This window comes from Ptychodera flava, chromosome 18 (genome assembly GCF_041260155.1).
Source record: "Ptychodera flava strain L36383 chromosome 18, AS_Pfla_20210202, whole genome shotgun sequence".
In the NCBI taxonomy this organism is placed as follows: domain Eukaryota; kingdom Metazoa; phylum Hemichordata; class Enteropneusta; family Ptychoderidae; genus Ptychodera; species Ptychodera flava.
The window spans coordinates 10,836,875-10,855,627 of record NC_091945.1 but is presented as its reverse complement, the minus strand read 5'-3'; the positions used below and the strand labels follow the sequence as shown (position 1 = coordinate 10,855,627).

The 18,753-nt window shown below is 38.1% G+C and overlaps 1 protein-coding gene across 1 annotated transcript; it reads left to right on the top strand.

Moving 5' to 3' along the window:
* The first annotated feature begins 644 nt into the window (after positions 1 to 644).
* On the top strand, positions 645 to 18,247 carry LOC139116816 (uncharacterized). The gene is made up of 4 exons (XM_070679497.1): positions 645 to 1,012; positions 12,955 to 13,040; positions 16,491 to 16,595; positions 17,657 to 18,247. The coding sequence occupies exons 1-4, from the start codon at positions 889 to 891 to the stop codon at positions 17,714 to 17,716; spliced, it is 375 nt and encodes a 124-aa protein (XP_070535598.1). The 5' UTR covers positions 645 to 888; the 3' UTR covers positions 17,717 to 18,247.
* The last annotated feature ends 506 nt before the right edge of the window (positions 18,248 to 18,753 follow it).

Sequence of the window (18,753 nt, the reverse complement as noted above, 5' to 3'; positions counted from 1 at the left end):
GAACTCAGTAAGCCCTGTGTGGGTGATGGTACAAACGGATAAAACTAATTATGGACTATTTGTATGTCAAGGACCAATGTAAATGAAAATTGCCTCACAAATTTAGAGCTTTCAATGGTTAGGGGTCACCAACATGTAAGTCTTCAAATACATTTTGACGAAATGGTCACCCATGAGTGTACCCACGTGTCGGCATTTGAACAAACTTTAATACTCCCTGGTTGCTTATTGACATTTAAGGAGTGTCTTATTTTCGTATAATAATCATAATCGAGCCACACCTTCGGTAAAAGTATTATTGCAATTATGGTTTTCAAAAATATTCTCTTTCTGAGATTTACATATCTGCTTGGATTGAATTTTACACCCACGTTTTGTTTTTTAAAGTCTTCGTTCGAGTAGGCATGGTACAATTTAGCGTGGCGCTGTCCACTGGGGTTTGTTCCCGCCGGCATCCTTGATTGGAACTTGTTACGAGCTGCTGTCGTTAGCTTAGGTATAGGATATTTTTAGGAGGTGAGATGCTTATTCATAATTGATGTAAATAGCATAGCGGTGTCGTCTTGCAAGGCCGACCACGAATGGTGATTATGACTTGGTGACGAGTTTAATGGGAAGTGACGCATGACATATGATTACGGGATGGGCTGGGGCTAATAAATTGAAAAGGCGAGGCCTTTGCTACGACGAACGATTCCGTAAGATTTGCATCGACGGCACAGCATCGACACCACCGATCCATGCTCCGCTCAAGTTGAAGAACCACAGAGCCACGTTTACTCGACGAAGCCAACTACTTTTCGACAACCGACTACCGACGCTCCGAGCAAGGTCACGCTTCCCCGGCAGAAGTTTTAACGAAACTGTACAGAACCTAAGTGCCCTACGATGACGAAGTCAGCTGCAGTATCTGCTTGGCTGAGAACGTTACTCATCGGCATTTTCGTTGTATCGTTCGTCGAAATGTCACAATCGGCCAAACCTTCTAATCTTCAATGGCTCTACACCAACGGTAGGTGACATTTAAACAATGCAATTTATAGCTGGAAGACGTAAGTATGCCAATTCTTCGAGTATTAACAACCCTTTCTCGAACATGACGTGTTCTTTCTTCAGGACTTGGCACGCTTCGATCACTGTGAATACATTTTCTCAAGTTTTAAAACTTTCGTCGGGTACTTTAGCCTGTGAGCAGTAAACGTCGTCTCGTATATCATTCATCGCCTGTCAGTTGTCGTAAATTTTTAAATACATGACGCCGCCCCGGTATGGGACTTTTCTGAATGAATACATTTAAAAAGTAAATTACGAGTATGATTTTCACCTGTTGGTTGGAATATTTATGTCTTGCTTCTCGGAATTTCTTGTCTGAAAATAGGAGCGGTCTTTAAAATAACACATCGCGGGCTTTTATTCATTTTAATTTTTTATGAAGGTAAGGTATTAAATTCGTATCGACCATTTTAATCCTAAAAAACCGTCAGGTGAAGATTCCTTAGCTTTTGAATTTTGTACGATTCAGTCGAAAAGTTATGATTAATATCAAATAAACAAATTAAAAAAAAATATCTAACGTCTAATTGTTTTTGAAGCATTCAAATTACAAAATTCATTTTCGTTAACTTAATACGTCGTTCATTGATAAAATTTCGCAAATGACGGGGATAGCAAGAGGTTTGCCAGTATGCCACTCCAAAATCGAAAGTCGTTCATTTCAGAAACTCCATAAAGATATCCTAATTTGAACATTGTGTATTTTTTAGTAAAGGTTGGTTCATGAACTGTTATATTCCTGGTTGGCTTTCCTTTTATTCACCATTTATCAACAGTTCTCAGGTGACACCAGGGGATCCGACACCATCTATTTCTGAAATGTCGGGATTGACGCGAGTGTTTTCACACTTCAATTCGTTTCGTTGTTTTTCATCGTCTATATAAATGCCTTTCGCACTTTCTCATATTTTTTTGTTTTCATATATTATTACGAACTGAGGAAGGATAAATGTCATGAAACCACGGCAAAAGGTGGAGTAACTATGGTTTGGTCTGGAGCTGACACCGTGTTCATTCTCATATTCGGTGTCATTTTACTACTATAGTCCTACAGATTAACTATATTCTCTTGAATGCGCATGCCCGGCACGCTAATTGCAATTTATTCGGTACAAGGTGCTGTTCAGATTGGAAAGATGAAATCAATGAGAACAAAAACCGAATGCTACGTGTTATATAACGTTCTCCTAAAGGTGGCTTTTAAGGAATCTAAAATATTTTTAATTAATAATTGATTTCACAGAAATTTGAGCATTTCAGTGGACTTTTTTCTTCCGTCTTAAAATACTCATTTTGACTCAGAAAGTACGTGTCTTTTCGCTTGTGCACTGAGTTTCAGAGGATAGATGTTGCGATGGTAACTGTACGAGAAATATCTAGATAAACGTCTGTCAAGTCAATCATCTTGATTTGTAAATCTTGATCTTTTCTTCAAAAAATGGTCACGATCCGCGCACTTTAACTGAAGTGATATATGTAAGGACATTTCTTCTATTAAAGTCCTTTTTTGTGTAACGGCCACGCATGTGCAATTTTTCAATCAAAATTCTCCGAGTTTCATAAGTGGTGTTGGATTTTCGTCATAATTGGTGACGAAATTTAGAATAGGCGGCAAATCTCACCAAATCGCAAGTTCATAACAGAATGGAACTTGAAATCAACCATGACTCGGGTCGGTCTCCCTTTTCCTGACGAGTACATGATTGGATAATGTTTTATTCATAAAATGATGGATAGAGTGGTAAGCACACAAAAACTGCTTCGATCCGAAAATGTTAGATACCTTTTCACGGATCACGTGCCGTCTAACTTTTAAATCCATAAACGACCAAAGAGCTGCTTAGAAGAAGGGCAGTTGTATCAGATAGAACTGTACGAGGGAAGGGGAATCTGTTGGATAAATGACGAGGAGAGTTAGAAAACAATGTCTGACGGTTTTCAAGCCAAAAATATGTTATTTGAAGGGTTAAACTTCTTTGTTTTACCAATACAGAGAATGTAAAATCTTGTCTCGCTTTGGGACCAATGCCCTCAGCAAGATGGAGAAATCATTCGTGGTGAGCAGACTATTCAAATTATTGTCGTCTGCCGATCATCTTCCCGCTCGCACAATATTGTTCACGTTTCAATGGAAATTCATTTTTTTTCAGTTTCACATTATGCAGTTGATTCAAACTTGTATGCAAATATATTTTTTAAAACTCTTCGTTAGATTCATGAATCGTTTCGAGACATCTTTCACGAGAAGTGACGCCTCAAGCAAGTTTCGGAATTTAGGTGTATCTATCGCCCTTTTACTGAAAAAAACACAACTACGATCTCAGGTAAATGCTTTGACGTCATTTCAACAGCGTAATTACCCATAGTTCATTCATTATCAAAATATTTATCATACGTTCGTATTTGATGTTGTTAATATGAATGATATCAGCCCAGTTTACTCGGCCCGAAATGATTTAAATCTTGACCAAAGAAATTAATTATGACGACGGTTTTTGAAATCAAGTCAGCAAAATTCAGAACCTTACTATAACATTACACTGTCGGTATTAACTCCGTTTAACTACACTGCGCATGTACATTGAACGACAGAAAACTTCACGCAGAGTAAAAATCTGCCGACACCTAAGTCAAGTATTCTTCTAAAACCCTTATCACCGACAAACGACAGAAACGAGAGAGTCGGCATATATTGATTCCCGAATTATATCCAAAGCCAAACCACTTCGAAGCTCACAATATGTGTTCTTCTGTTACCAGTCACTTATGATATGACATTGATGTTGCCATGGTTGCGCCTTCTTGACAAAGAAAGCGGCTCTGTGAGCTGTGTCGTCTATATAATTGTCGCCTGTTTATTGTGGAAATTAAGACGCCTGCACTCGAGTACTCAGACAGAATTGGTCCCTACAGAAATGTCTACTGTCAGTGTTCAAGACTGAGTGCGCGTTCTGATCGTAAGTGACGGTTGCCAGGTAATAGTGAAACACAAAGACAGTTTCATTTATTGTGTAGATGCATCTCGAATTGTATCAGTACTGTGAGAGTTGGATGGCGAATTCACAAATTTCGCTAATGATTCAGAGATTGAAATTAGTCTGGAGTGCGGTTGAATGCAGCTACTTTCAGAAGCAACTGTCGAGACAACATCAACTTGACCAGACGAAATCAACAAGTACGCGTATCGATTGGATAAAGTTTTCTGGCGCATGTACAATATCGAATATTCCTCCCACGCTGTGTATGTGAGACAAAAACCGCGTCACGTTTAAAGGGTCAAACGTATCTTCTTCCTCCAGGCAAAAATAATGTTCAATACAGTCCCCACGAATCACAGCGCTATTAGTCAAGTTTGTGTAACGCGACAAGATTTAAGTAAAAGTTCAAAACATTGAGTCAATGTAAGGATATTGTGACAGCCTCGGCTGACCACGATGTTCAAAGTCTTCATTTTGAAAATTTTCTTTAAAAACGATTCGATCAAAACCTCTGTACTTTATTTGTATTTTTCGAGGTATGCTACTGGCGATAAAATTTTCATTCGGTAGGCTCAATATGAAAGTACTTTCCAGATTTTCTATTTGAACAAGGACTGGTAGAAAAGTGAGTGTGCAAGTTGAAGTGCGTAGTGACTCGTATGTATTGCGTCTCGTCTTCAGTTCATGGATAGGGGAATTGAAATTTGATAAGCAGACAAAGATAGTGTAATAAATAACATTGCAGATTTCTGCATATTGGGAAAATTATACCCGACACTAGGTTTTCAATTAGTTTTTTTTCCTTCGCCGAATTCTGACAACAGCGCCGCCGTCGTATCGCATCCAAATCACCCATGCATACGTACACCGCAGAATATGTTGTGCATGGCTGTGTGAGTAAACATGACCAGCAAGGAAGATTGCCCGAACTTTAATTACCACTGCCGGGGATGACTCTTTGTTGATACACCGATAAATATCTATACGCAGCTGCTGATATATTGATAACTGTGTTCAAGTCTTTGTGTGTAAAACTTTTGAGAACTGGAACAGCTGTGAGAGATACGTCAAAGAGCTGCAGGCACACAATAAATTCTATAAATCCCGCTACATAAATTGATACTGGCATCATTGCACTTGAGTATTAATTTATCAAAAACTTTCGAAGTAAAACCGAATCGAACTTTGAGAACATATACGGATTAAAAAGTTACACATCATCATTGCATTTAATTCACGCTTCTGAATGTCATCGAAATTGCTATTTTGCTTATCAGCGTGTCAAGATGGGGAAAGTTTACTTCAAGAGTTTGTCTGTTTCTATAGACTGGTCCAATAGATGCCTGCATTGTCGTCGCCGTTTGATCGAAAACCAAACGATTTCATTTCTGCAGTTACTTTGCTCGTTAAATCACTGTCGACATGTGACCAGACATGGAAACCTTTTACGATATTAGTGTAATATTTTGGAGGGATCAAATGCGTCATTGAGTCACATGACAACTATACTCACAACCATTATCTGTAGTGGAAACCAATTAATTGGCTATTCAATTTTTTCCAGATGTCTGTTTGTGTAAGGGTAAAAATTAAGATCGCTATTAAAGTGTACACAGTCACGCATGTACGTACGCATACATGCATGTACATGCGTATGTATGTATGTATGTATGTATGTATGTATGTATGTATTTATGTATGTATGTATGTATGTATGTATGTATGTATGTATGTATGTATGTATGTATGTATGTATGTATGTATGTATGTATGTATGTATGTATGTATTCAAATTTTCTGCAATGGTAGGTATTTCGTATACAATCAATGTGTGTCAGGTTCAAATCAAGTTGCTACTATCTTTCAAATATTTCAATCATTTTCATGTCAGATAAAATGATTTGTTGTATAATGTTCTGAAACAGAAACCTCAATGGACAGTTTCTTCCGTTCCCTGTATGGTTTTCAAATGATTGCACAATCCAAACTCATGAAAGATTCATTTTATTTTGCTCACAGAACGCTAAATCGTACTCTCCCGCTAACACTCACTGGATTCCAAATGAGGCTACCATCTTTTAAAATTTAAAAATTTTCTCTATGAATAAGGTAGAGCATCTGACTATATCCCCCATACATCATGTATCTGTATTAGTCCAAACTTGAAAGTAAAATGTGCTCATGCGCGGAGAATGAACGCGAAAGTCGAGTTTCAAAGACGATCTTGACCAAATGTTTTACTAAATTATGATTCTTCGGTCAAACTTTCTCTCTCCTAGTGATATTTTGAATGTGTTTTGATCAGGAGTTTGTACTGCAACTCGAATGAAAAAGCAATTGTACGCGAAAACATTTTACCCTTTTCGATACCAGCATTTGTATAATCAAATTCTTATCTCTGGTGTGGGTAGATTGTGTTATAGACAAAAGGATAGTAAGAAAGGAGTCACATGACGAAATTAACGGATATTTACGACCCGAACCCGCTTGCACTCCAGAGATCGTGAAGGACGCATAAATATGCGGACTCACTGAAAAATTTATTACTTGTAATGAAAGCTGCTCGGATGAGAGCGCCGTCGCGAAATATGATGAAGCGAGCCCGGCATTCTCGTCACAAGGTTACCCATCTTCGCCCTGACGATCCGACCGAGCGCAGTTTCTGACCGACTAATTCATGCTGCTCCCGTAGATGCACACATTTAATGACCCTTTAAATGACGGCAGAGGAAGTGAATTATTAAATAGAGTTAATAACTGGACCAACGGCAAACAGCGCAAACTGTTGCGCACGAGGTGAATGGCAAACTGAACGCAGACCGTTTCTCGTTAAAACGGAAAAACACACATATTATGTTCCTTCTCCACTTTTATCCCAATAATTCAGTCTTAAATCCTGATACATATACGTAACTTAAAGGGGATAAAATAACTATCAATTTTTTTATTAAGTACAAATAGTGCTCTGATAGTTACTATTTCGGGTATCTTATGAAATCCGGCGGCCCTACTTAAATTTTATTCCAAACACGGAAAGCTGTGTCCTGCAATTCGTCTCTCTTTAAATAGAGGTTTTCTCTGCCTCGTATTCGTTTTATTACATCCCTAAAAGTAAATTGACCCCCATAGGGTTGACATAAGGATCTTATCATATACTATTAAAGCCTCTTCCGGTCCGATGTTTGAGGAAAGAACTTGAGCTTTACGACTTCAAAGTGAAAAGACGACATGAAGAACGCTACAGTCAGTAACGTACATAGGGTGTCACTAAAGAACACTTTGAAGCATGTTTCAGAATTAAGGTAGAACGCGCTTCGGGGCAGATATTCAGACTCTAAATTTTTGCTATTCTTTTCTGATCTACTACTTGTGGGGGTTCATTTGAAGCTAATGGGGTAAGAATTCAAAGATTTTCACCGTAAAAGAGTTCCAAAGGTCGCAACTCCTCTTCCGATTTAACACGCGTATGGCGGCCATTTTAGTAAATGTTAGGTAATTTTTTTTCTCTAGTGACAATTTTTGAACGATGACCCCTGATTTTATTGTTGATTTGGTAAGATAATGGTTCAATAACGTTTCATTGAGGAAAGTTTGAGCAAATGTGTAAGTTTTTCGCTTTCGGGGCGTATGCTACTTTAATGAAGAAAACATGTCTCACACAATGATGTTGATTGAATGCAACAACGCGCTTCCCCATGCAATCAAAGGCAAACGATTTTTCACTTTGATGGAACTTTCCTTTGTTCGAAATAGTACTCTTCGATGTTGACATGAATTAATATCTCCCCGCTGTCTTTCTGTATGTCGACTGAAAATACCAAAAGACACTAAATATATCGAATTTCGAAGCATTTAATAATGTAGACAAAGTGTGCACAGTGCCGGCGGTGATGCGAAACGAGAGTTCGAACGTTTAGTCAGTTTAGTTCTCGCTGGCGGATAAATCCAATGCAAGATTTCATTTGCGCTTCGATTTTTCGCTTCCACATTGTTGAATGCAGGTGAATCTTACAAACTCACGTTGTTATACGCTAACCAATCAAACAAGTCTTTGAAATAAATCGCCCTGCGTCGTTCCTTTGGTTATGGTTTGTCGATGTTGAAGCTCAAAACTACCTGTGCTCTTTCATGGGTTAGAAGAATTAGCCCTGGCAGAAACTAAGCTGCAGACATTACGCCAATTAAGTACAACAATAATTGTTAAGATCACTCATTACGGGTATAACCTAATTCTTGAATAGAATGAAAATAGGGAAAAAAGTGTTCAGATATCCTTTGATGACGCTTGCATGATTAATGAGATGGCGTAGGGAGAGAGAGAGAGAGAGAGAGAGAGAGAGAGAGAGAGAGAGAGAGAGGAGAGAGAGAGAGAGAGAGAGAGAGAGAGAGAGAGAGAGAGAGAGAGAGAGAGAGAGAGAGAGATATGACCCTGAGGTACACAACTTAATTCTCTCTGGCCACCGGCAATCTTTTGTGGATTATATTTCTCAAAGAGCTTTAATCTTTTCCCCGAAGACAGCCGTGCATCATATTTATTCATCCCAGGGTATCGATAGAGGAGAAAAGATCTGTTTGAATGCCAGGCGATCAATAGTACACTGTATGTGAAAATTGCCTCCGGGGGTGTTGTCAAAGATCAAAATCGTGGCTCCCTGCAAACAATAGGTGACAGCGATTCAATAAACAGCTGGAAATAATGAAAAGGAAAATTTCCGGGCATCGTGTCAGGAATTAAGCGATTAATTGTGACCTCTGTCCCTCTAGAATAATTACCACTGATAAGAAGTCGTTCTTATGATATGAAATTTACGACAAAGTCATGTAAAATGTCAACTTTAAATCTAACAGACTTACATGTACACATTTAAAAATCTTTGTCGGTGTAATGTTTTATCTCGTATCTTACAGCTGGCTTCAAAAATTGAAAGAGCATTATAAGTCATGATCGACGACTGAACACATGTTTTAAGGTAGAATGCGCCTCGGGGACAGATATTTAGACTCTCAAGCTTTTACAATACTTCCTTAGTCAACCACGCATGGGGTTCCTTTTGAATTCCATTGAGTAAGTAAAATTTTCACGAACTTATTTTAGTGAAAATGAACATTTAATTTCCCCATCGAGTTAACACAGGGATGGCGGCCATTTTGAATTTAAAATATCGGCAAATGTTAGGTGATTTTATTCTCTTGTACCAAATTTTGCACTGTATATAACCTCTGATTTTGGTTTTTGATTCCGAAATGAAAATGTTTAAATTTCCCTTCAGGAAAGGTGAGCAAAACTTTGTCTTTCAGTTTCCAGACGCGTACTTCCTTAAGGGAAAACTTCTTGAACAGAAAGCCTTTGAAATAATGTCTCCTTGGTATACATTTGGAACCTGCGATTTAGATAATTTCATTTTAGTGCAACTTGCAACTTTTAAGCGATAAAGACTAAGATTGTGTAATAGTCTCAATTCACCGATCGGATTCTGCTAGTATCGTCACGTGATCCCAAATTCTTTTTCAATCCATATCCTCCTATCTCGACAATTGAGTACTCTGCGTATGCGCGCATGCGTGTTGCTGCTCATTGTACGCATTCATTGGCGATTTATTGTCTTCGCATCGACGACGAAAGGTTCTCTTAAAGGTATCCCAAGCTACATATCTATTCTTTAAACAATTTTAACGAAAGACGTCGATGTCGTTGTTACACGTATCAAGTAACTTGTCTGGGGCGTTGAATTTGATTTTGTGTCTCTTTCCTTGCTGAAAAGATCTACGAATCGATTTCCAACTCGAAGGACTCTGCACCTGGACTCTGATACACTTCCCATGCATGGGGATTAGTTGCGCACGTAAAATGGATACTAAAAAAACAAAGCTTTGGACTTATGTGTGAGTTAATGACTGAATATTTACATGGTTGTTACAACAATGAGAAAAACCCGCACTTCGCAAAAAACTCGACTGGTACTTTTACTGCGCATATATATATATATATATATATATATATATATATATATATATATATATATATATATATATATATATATATATATATATATATATATATAATTATATATAATTATATATATATGCACTTTGATATATGTGTGTGTGTGTATCTGAGTCTGTCGTGTCTATGTGTCAGTGTGTCTATGAAAATGAATGCGTATGCAGATATTCAGGGGAGATGTAAGAGCGTTCAAAGAAAGCTCCATAGTATGCTTATCACTGCGTATTTTGTTCAAATGCATCAAATTTCATTCAAATATGTTTGGTTTTGTATCAAGAGGTGATTTGCATGTAGTTTGTCAACGTATGCGATGAGTCTAATAATCCTCTGCAAAATAACTTCCTGGCATCTCTCTGTCGTTCGGAGGCTTTCCGAGCAGACTAGCCCGATCCATATTAAAGTTTAACGAGTAGGGACCGCTAGTTTGGTGTGAACATCTGTCAGTTATGAATAGAATCTGCTGTGACTACAAAGTCCAAATTCCAATACATGTTCCTCTCTAACGAGTTCACGTGCCCAATTCAACGCTGATCTTTCACTTTGAAAGATTCCTCCCGTTCCAAGATAAAACCATGTCGTATCGGTTTACATGTATGCGCAGCAAATTAACGCAGGTTAAAATTTTCTTCTTGCCGACAACCTTTGGGTCGTTTGAGTGAAAATTAATCAGAGCTATGTCGACAAACAGTGACCTAATATACAGGCAGGATGAAAGATTCATAACAAAACAATACGTGCCATTATAAAGACAAGATACCTGTGGTCGTTAGAGAGCCATCTCCTGTAGACTTTACGACGATCTCCATAAAACATTACTTTAGGAACACTGTGGATTTGACAAGACGACATGGAATCTTGTATCAGCCACCTTCTCTCAAAACGGTTAATTTCCGACTTTCGGTGTCAGGCGCGCAACAAAGGCACGTTAGTGCAAACAAAATTAGAGGAGTTACACAACTGATTAAGGTAGAACGCGCCTCGGGACAGATATTGGGCTCTCAATTTTCTACGATTCTTTTCTAATCTACCACTTGTGGGGGCTCATTTTAAAGCTTTTTGAGTAAGACAAACTTTCATTGTCTCAGTTTTTCAAAAATCTTAAATTTAATTTTTTTTTTCTATAGATAGCGGCCATTTTGAATTTCAATATTGGTAAATCTTGGGTAATCATATCTGTTTCTAGTTCGTAAATTTGCACGGTGACCCCCGATTTTTATTGTTGATTTGGGAAGAGAATTGTTGAACGTTTCCTTTAGGAAAATTTGAGCAAAAGTTTAAGTCTTTCTTTTTCGAAGCGCATACTACCTTAATTCACATTCTGAAAATATTTTCAACATTCAACAAAGTTGTCTACAATTTTATACATTTATTGGCTAGAGACATCCTTTGCGCGATCGGAATTTCAACTCGAAATATTTGAGTTGAAAAACTAACCGATGAAGTCAATGAATTCAAAGACATTGAGTCTGTGACAAATTTGCATATGTCTTTCTCTATTATACCTGTCATTCAAGTCTTCAAACCCTATTCCTGTCCTTTGTGTGCTCTTTCAAGATGTCAAAGGCAGCGCGTTCTTTTTTAACGGCTCATCTTAAGACGTGGTGTCCTTCGCGGAATAATTATGCCGTGAGTCTGCCATATTGTCGAGCGTGTAGTAGATTATCGTGTGCAAGGAGACGGAGTGTTGTAAACTTGAGAGGTTAAAGTCTTTCTTCTCCCGACGGCGTACTGACATTCTGAAATGGACTGAAATTTAGAGTACACGCTGTGAGAATACGTGAAAGCAACGTTTTATAGCGAGAAACAACAATATGTATTAATCAAGACAGTCAAAAACTGCTTTTGCTCACATACGACAAACAGCGGCAGAATAGTTCGTTGGGAAGGATTGAATCGTAGCGATCGCCCGTCATTTCCGGAGTCGAACAATAAAAGTCAAACAGTTATCTCATCCAGAACAAGATCACCCATTACCGTATAAATATTTGAACAGAGGAAATGGTACGTTTGCCGCTAATGGACAACGAAGACTAACTCTGTAAGGGGGAAGAGACATCCCTGATTATTTGGCCCCTGTCAGGAGTATTTGTTGCTTCCGAAAAAATCCCCCAAAACAAACGGCTTGTAGTTACCGAAACGACGTCGTTTGTTAAAACACGTATTCACATGTTATAAAGACTAGGGAAAAGCCATACACGTGCTTTATTTTAGTGCATCAAATGCCTTCGAAGGATTTTCGTACGATTTCGTTAAAAGTAAAATTTCGATGAATAATGATTCGTCCTCACCAACAGCATATGTGTACGATCGATAGAAAATTGTGCAATATTGAAAATGGTGCTTGCTTTCAAACTGATACAAAAACCAATCTGTATTTTCACTGCCGGGTGTATGATAGGTATCCGCTAATGCCCTCCTGCATAGTTTGTGAACATTTATCCGTTGTTACGTCTGCCGAGACTTGCCACTGTCCGCCTATTCGCTACCTACATGTATATGCTTGCCAGCGTATCTATCAATCTATCGGCCATGTTTCTTTCTCCATGTCTGTCTGTCTGTCTGTCTGTCTTCTGTCCGTCTATTTCTCTGTCCGTGTGACCGCTCCATCTGTTCACTGATCTACCGCTAACCGGTACTGCTACTTCGGTGTGTACACACATTCAGTCTTTCAATTTTATGTTCATCGATCCATGTTGAGTATAATGACCACAGCTCTCTGCACAACCGATTTGGCGCTGTTTAGAAAATGTGGCAAGGGAATCATAAATCCATACAACAGCTCGTTGTCACAAAGACGCACCGCCTCCCTGGAAACATAAAAGTTTTCCTGGGACCATCGGGGACTACTTTCAAAGCTCGCGTGAAAGTGGTGTCTCGGTGACAACATTAATATTTTTCATTCTCTTGTTTATGATGCAGGTAAAAAACGATCCGGCGAGAACGACATCACCTCCGGTGACGAGGACATTGAATTGTCAAAAGTTCACGGATTTCTCTTGCCACAGGTGAGCTTGACATGAATTTTATTTGACATCAATAAAATGGCACGCAAACATAATCTACAAGTGTATTGATGCACGTTCACTGAAAACAGAATTTGATTAATCAATGCTGGACACACATGTACCGAAACTGGGCACTTACAGACAGCAGGCTGGGTAGCTTAGTAATGTAGGATGTGTTTTTACTGGCCCTTTGCCAGGTCAAAAGTCTCACCCGATCATTAATTATTCATGAGTTCTTTCACCCACCATCTTACCCTGATGATGTTTTTTTGGTCTCAATGTCTCGGAAGGTTTTATCTGACTGGCAAAACTGTAACAGTATACAGCGATTTAATGTTGCCACCAAGAGAAGGAGTGAATCAAGCGCTTCAACATATGTTCCTGGCGGTGGATGGGATTGTGCAAAGCGTGAAACAAAGGCTATCGTGTTGTTGATTGGCTGTTTGGAAATTATTGAATAATTACAATGATATTCAGCCAATCAGTATGCTACAAACCCCCCTCCCAGACGCACCAGATTGCCAGAAAGTGTATACACATTGCCGGGCCTAACGGTCTTCTGCACAAGTGATCAGGTGTGACATATATTCTCCAAGTTTAACGACCTTGTTTTATCATTTTAGAGAGGGATTACAGAGACGAGGATAGCTGGCATTTTTTTTCGGAATTAGCAAGTAGCACAAAACTGCTAAAGGTACCGCTTGGCTAAATTTGCATGAAGTAGGGGTCAGAAGGAATAAATAATTATCTTATAGTTCACTGACACGTCGTGACACGGCTATCACTGAAAGATGCATAAATTTATTAATTTACTGTACATTAAAAAGTATCATGGGTCAATTGACCAATCACGACGCTCGTTTCAAGGGAGTTTGGTCATGAAGTCATGGGCGACGACAATAAAAAAATACAAATTGCAAAATTGTGAGAGTATTGTAGCACTGGAAGAATGCTCGCTTAAAAACCGCATACAACCGATGTGATATGTACGATATAGGTCTCTGTGTAAAAGCCTAGGGAGTTTTATAAAAGTCCTTGCATTTTTGGCATGTTGTATCCAATAGAGGTTGTTCGTTTCAATAATCAAATTTTGATTACAAAGCGGGAACCAGCTGAGACGTCGACTGCGGTGACACGAGCATGAATTACGATTCCCTTACGACTTTTTAAAGGGATGTTACATTGTGTTGGAAGGCAATACTTAGGTGAAACTTCGATCAACAAATGGTAAATTGACAAACGCAATTAATTTGAAATGAAAAATATAAGTTTTGGCACCTCCATAGCTTTGAAGTCGTTTAAACTTCCATCTTCGGAAAATTCTTGTATATGTAAAGTCCGACTCTCCTACAAATATTGGTGTAGGACTATGTTTTCAACAAAAGACCTCGAATTCGAATTTTATCCTGTACTTCGTCACAAGTAAAATGCACTGTTATATGTTAGAGAGGCCCTCTCACTGAGCAAGGTTATCGACCGATAAGTACATTTAAGGTGAAAGTTCGCAAAAATGTCTCACAGACATTCACGATATCATAGGATAGTCAAATGGTGAAAGTAGACCCCAAAACAAATTTGCTCCGAGTCACTTAATTGTAGGACCAACCCGCAGCATTATTGGATTTTGAGTGCCACAGACTTGCATATATAGGCTTCGAGGCAGATAATATGCTTCCCCAAAGTATCTGATTGATACAATTACATATCTTGGGCGCGGGAAAAACAAGCGTTACATTCAAAACGGTAAACGATGGCAACATTTAAGAACTACTGCGCATACAAATCACTAACGTTTAACCGTTTAGTGAGTGTTCATGCAATTTTCGCGGGGCCTCGGTGTTGGTGTCTTTGGCGGTTTAAACACGATCGGTACTAATTTTGGATAATTGGATGGTGAAGTAATGTCGGTTTAATCTAGCTGCAATTGTAAACTAACCCTTTTTTCTTTTTAAAATATACACTTGTTTTTCCGGGTAATTTGTAATATTGCAACATGCAGAAATAGGGCACCTAACACTCTTGAGAAATTTGGAAAATATGAAGATCCGATTATCCCAAATTAGTTCCTATCGTGTTACCATCAGTTCATGACCTTACCACTTCTTAAATGTTACAAAAATGGCCCCGGGTAGAGAGAAAAAATCGATTCTCTCCCCTCTTGAAAACTTTAGTATTTAAAGCTATTAAAGACATCGAGGCAGGCATTGATTGAATGAGCTATGCACGGACTAATGCGACAAATCGATACTCCGTGTAGAATGAGCGTAAACTTCAATTTCTGCAAATTTTCCAATACAGAAAACAGGAAAGTGTTAGTCATCCTTTAAACAAGTCACTACAATGTCAATGACATGATGATATTCGAGTGAAAACCAGGATGTGGCAATTGACCTATAAGGGGCTCCAAATTTGAATAACAGTCATTGATTTATTATTATTATTAAGAAGTTCTGGGCTTTAAGCCCTTCTGTCATCAAGCCACTTTTACATTTAAAATTTTCAATATTCATATTTCGCGCACAAAGCTGGAACCTGCAGCTTGGACTTGTTGATACTGAACTGCATCCATACAGGCGTACACTAAGATGCCTTGTTGTTTTCATGCGGGGGGGGGGGGGGGGGGGGATGATGATCTGATGTATTTGAAGGCCTGCTCGATGATGAAAATTCCCTAAAAACTTAAATTCAAAAACGTGACAATTGTCGAGAAAAATACAGAACATGACATGTGTCAGTTTTCTAGTATTTAAGTCAGATGAAATCTTCTCGGAGAGTCTCTTCGTGTAATTTAAATGTCAACCTACTCTGTATATAAACACTTTGGTCCGTGACTCCTACATTGTGTTGTAGGCTGCTATATTGAAGCACAATCCACACATAAGAGCTTTATTCTCTACTTAAAAAAGTTAGAGAAGCATACGTATATTCAGTGAGTCATTCATTGAAGAAGGCCAGCTGAAATCATAGGCAAGGATCAAGTAATATATGGAGTCACCTCGAGTCATCTTCACGTGGAAAGTTACCGACATGTTATACTACAGCGAGAGCAACATGAAATTATGTGTTGCTTTATGTTTGGTGTTCTGTCTTGTCTGTTCAGTTGTTTGTTTGTTTGTTGCACTTTTCTGTTGCCTTTCAGCGTATCTCAGCATTAGATGAAATCGTCTTTTTTAGAGACTTTAGCATGATAACCAAACGTAATCTTGAACCTATTATCAGAGCGGTTCATTAGATAGAAATGGTAAACAGCAAAATAACTGAATAAGCTAAAATGATAGATTAATAAATAATCTTGTAAATAAATCAACCTTTCGGTGGTAATTTCAGTTGATAAACACCAGATTACATACATCATCGACTTTCTTAATGTAATCATTTAATATGGGAATATATGCTTTATGATGCATACAGTAATAATTTATAAAACAAATTTGTATTCTCCACTTGCAGCCACCATTCGATGCGACAGATGCCAGATTTGTGACTCTGCCTGATGAAACAGTTGGACTGCTCATCAAGAGATTGCCGCCTTTCTGGAGGCAATTTGTTCTTCAGGTAAAAAGCAGTTTAATTTCCCCCCTTTTTGTAAATAACGCAATACCGATGTCGAACGGGTATATCTTTTACAACTATCCTTGACCATCCATTCATCTATATGTATACATCGATCCATAGGCGTATCTAAGGCATTTGTGATGCCTTTTTACCATCGACTGATCTGTTCATCTTTAATTTACATATTTTTTACGTATAATTATCGCCTTTCAGTTGATCCAAACACTTGCCTATAACTGCCTTCCCATAAACTATCTCTATTCACCCAACAAACTATAAACTAACTCTATTCACCCAACAAACTATCATAACGTCGACCCTAAACAAATCAAAACCAACACTCATCAATCCACCTAACCACCAACCTTACACACCAATTAACCAACCATTCAACAACCAAGCAACCAACCATCTATCAATCAGATCATCACAGGCATAAAGCAAAACTACATCAATGGCTCTCGAGTACACAGCTAACATATTTTACACCCATACAAGTATGCCGGTCTCCCGATAGCCTATCATTCGCCACTTCTTTTACCGCAGTATACATGAATACGTTTCCACTTACACCAAGCATGCATGCGCCTTGTGACATATTTGAATTTCTGCGCACCTTCATAGCTACATGAATATATATCTATACACATATGCAGATACATAAATACACACACACACACACACACACACACACACACACACACACACACACACACACACACACACACATATATATATATATATATATATATATATATATCACAAATGCAAATACAAACACACATACATACGTGTATATGTTCCATACCTTAATGCTAAAGAAATTTAAAGAAATATTTACCGAGAATGACGCATATATATACACACAATGACCCATTTACACACACACACACACATAAATGCAAATACACACACCTACATACGTGGGTATGTTACATACCTTCATGCCAAAGAAATGTTTACCGAGAATGACCCATATAATATGTAGTTAGGCAGCCCGATTGATCTCCTATAGTTATAAATAATTGATACCATCTAAACCGTTTATTATGTTCACACAGATGATTAAATTAAGCCTGGTAAACCAACGCTACCTGCCAGACGACACATCAAAGGAATAAAAGTTTCAAGACGGATGCTGCCATAAAGCCGGATAATGGGAATCGGATTTGATTCCAGTCGACCGTTTAAGCAGACCATGCCGACAATGATCATCCCTTTCTTGAAACTTTGTAAATTTGTCTTGAGAGGACCTTGTAATATATCACCCGTCGTTTGATCATTTTCTTGAACGTTTGACCCACTGTCACTATGCACTATGAAAACCCTTGACTATGTGTACGATATGCACTTTATATCTAATACTGGCGCTGATCATGTTTCTATTCTATTGAGTGGACGGTGAAATCAAAATTTTTTTCAGAACTTAACGTTTGCATTTTAGATGATTTTATATCCAATACATTTCTTTTTCAGTCTTGTTAAAGACAGGAGTTTCAATTTTGCACTGAATTTTTGAACGTTTCTGGCTGTGTGTCACCCAGAAGTATGCAATTCTATGCGTACAACAATTCTACATGATTATTGGATATATTTCTAGAATCAGGAGAGCTCAAACTTACAAATAAAGAAAGTTTATGTCATTATTGAAAGTGCTGTTCTATGTTAAACCTTTTACAAATGTTCCCTAAACCACACTTTGAATAAGAGACAAGTAGGTAGTTTTGAAGACCTACACATAACATCTTTCTAAATATTCATACGTGGTTCATTGCATATTACCCCCGTGAGCAAACAGATATCCGATAATACAGCGATTATTTCGTCTTTTATGAGATACTGACAATAGAATAGCGAAATAAATATGGTAAAGGTCTTTCAGTGAATGCAAATTTTATATTCGTTTTGGTAAGTGAGATACTTAATGCGATCGCGGCAACAGGTAACACAGTTCTCCAAAATTTATGCAAGTCAATGGCACACATACTATACCGCACATTATGTAAGAATATATGCATAGGGACAAGTGTAAACATGTATATTGGAGTGTGTACTATGTTTATGTACATATAATGTGAGAGATGGGGTCGGAGATTGTGTTAGTTTCTCTATGTATATTTTCATGAGATCAACTAAATGCCCCTACGATTCGGACATT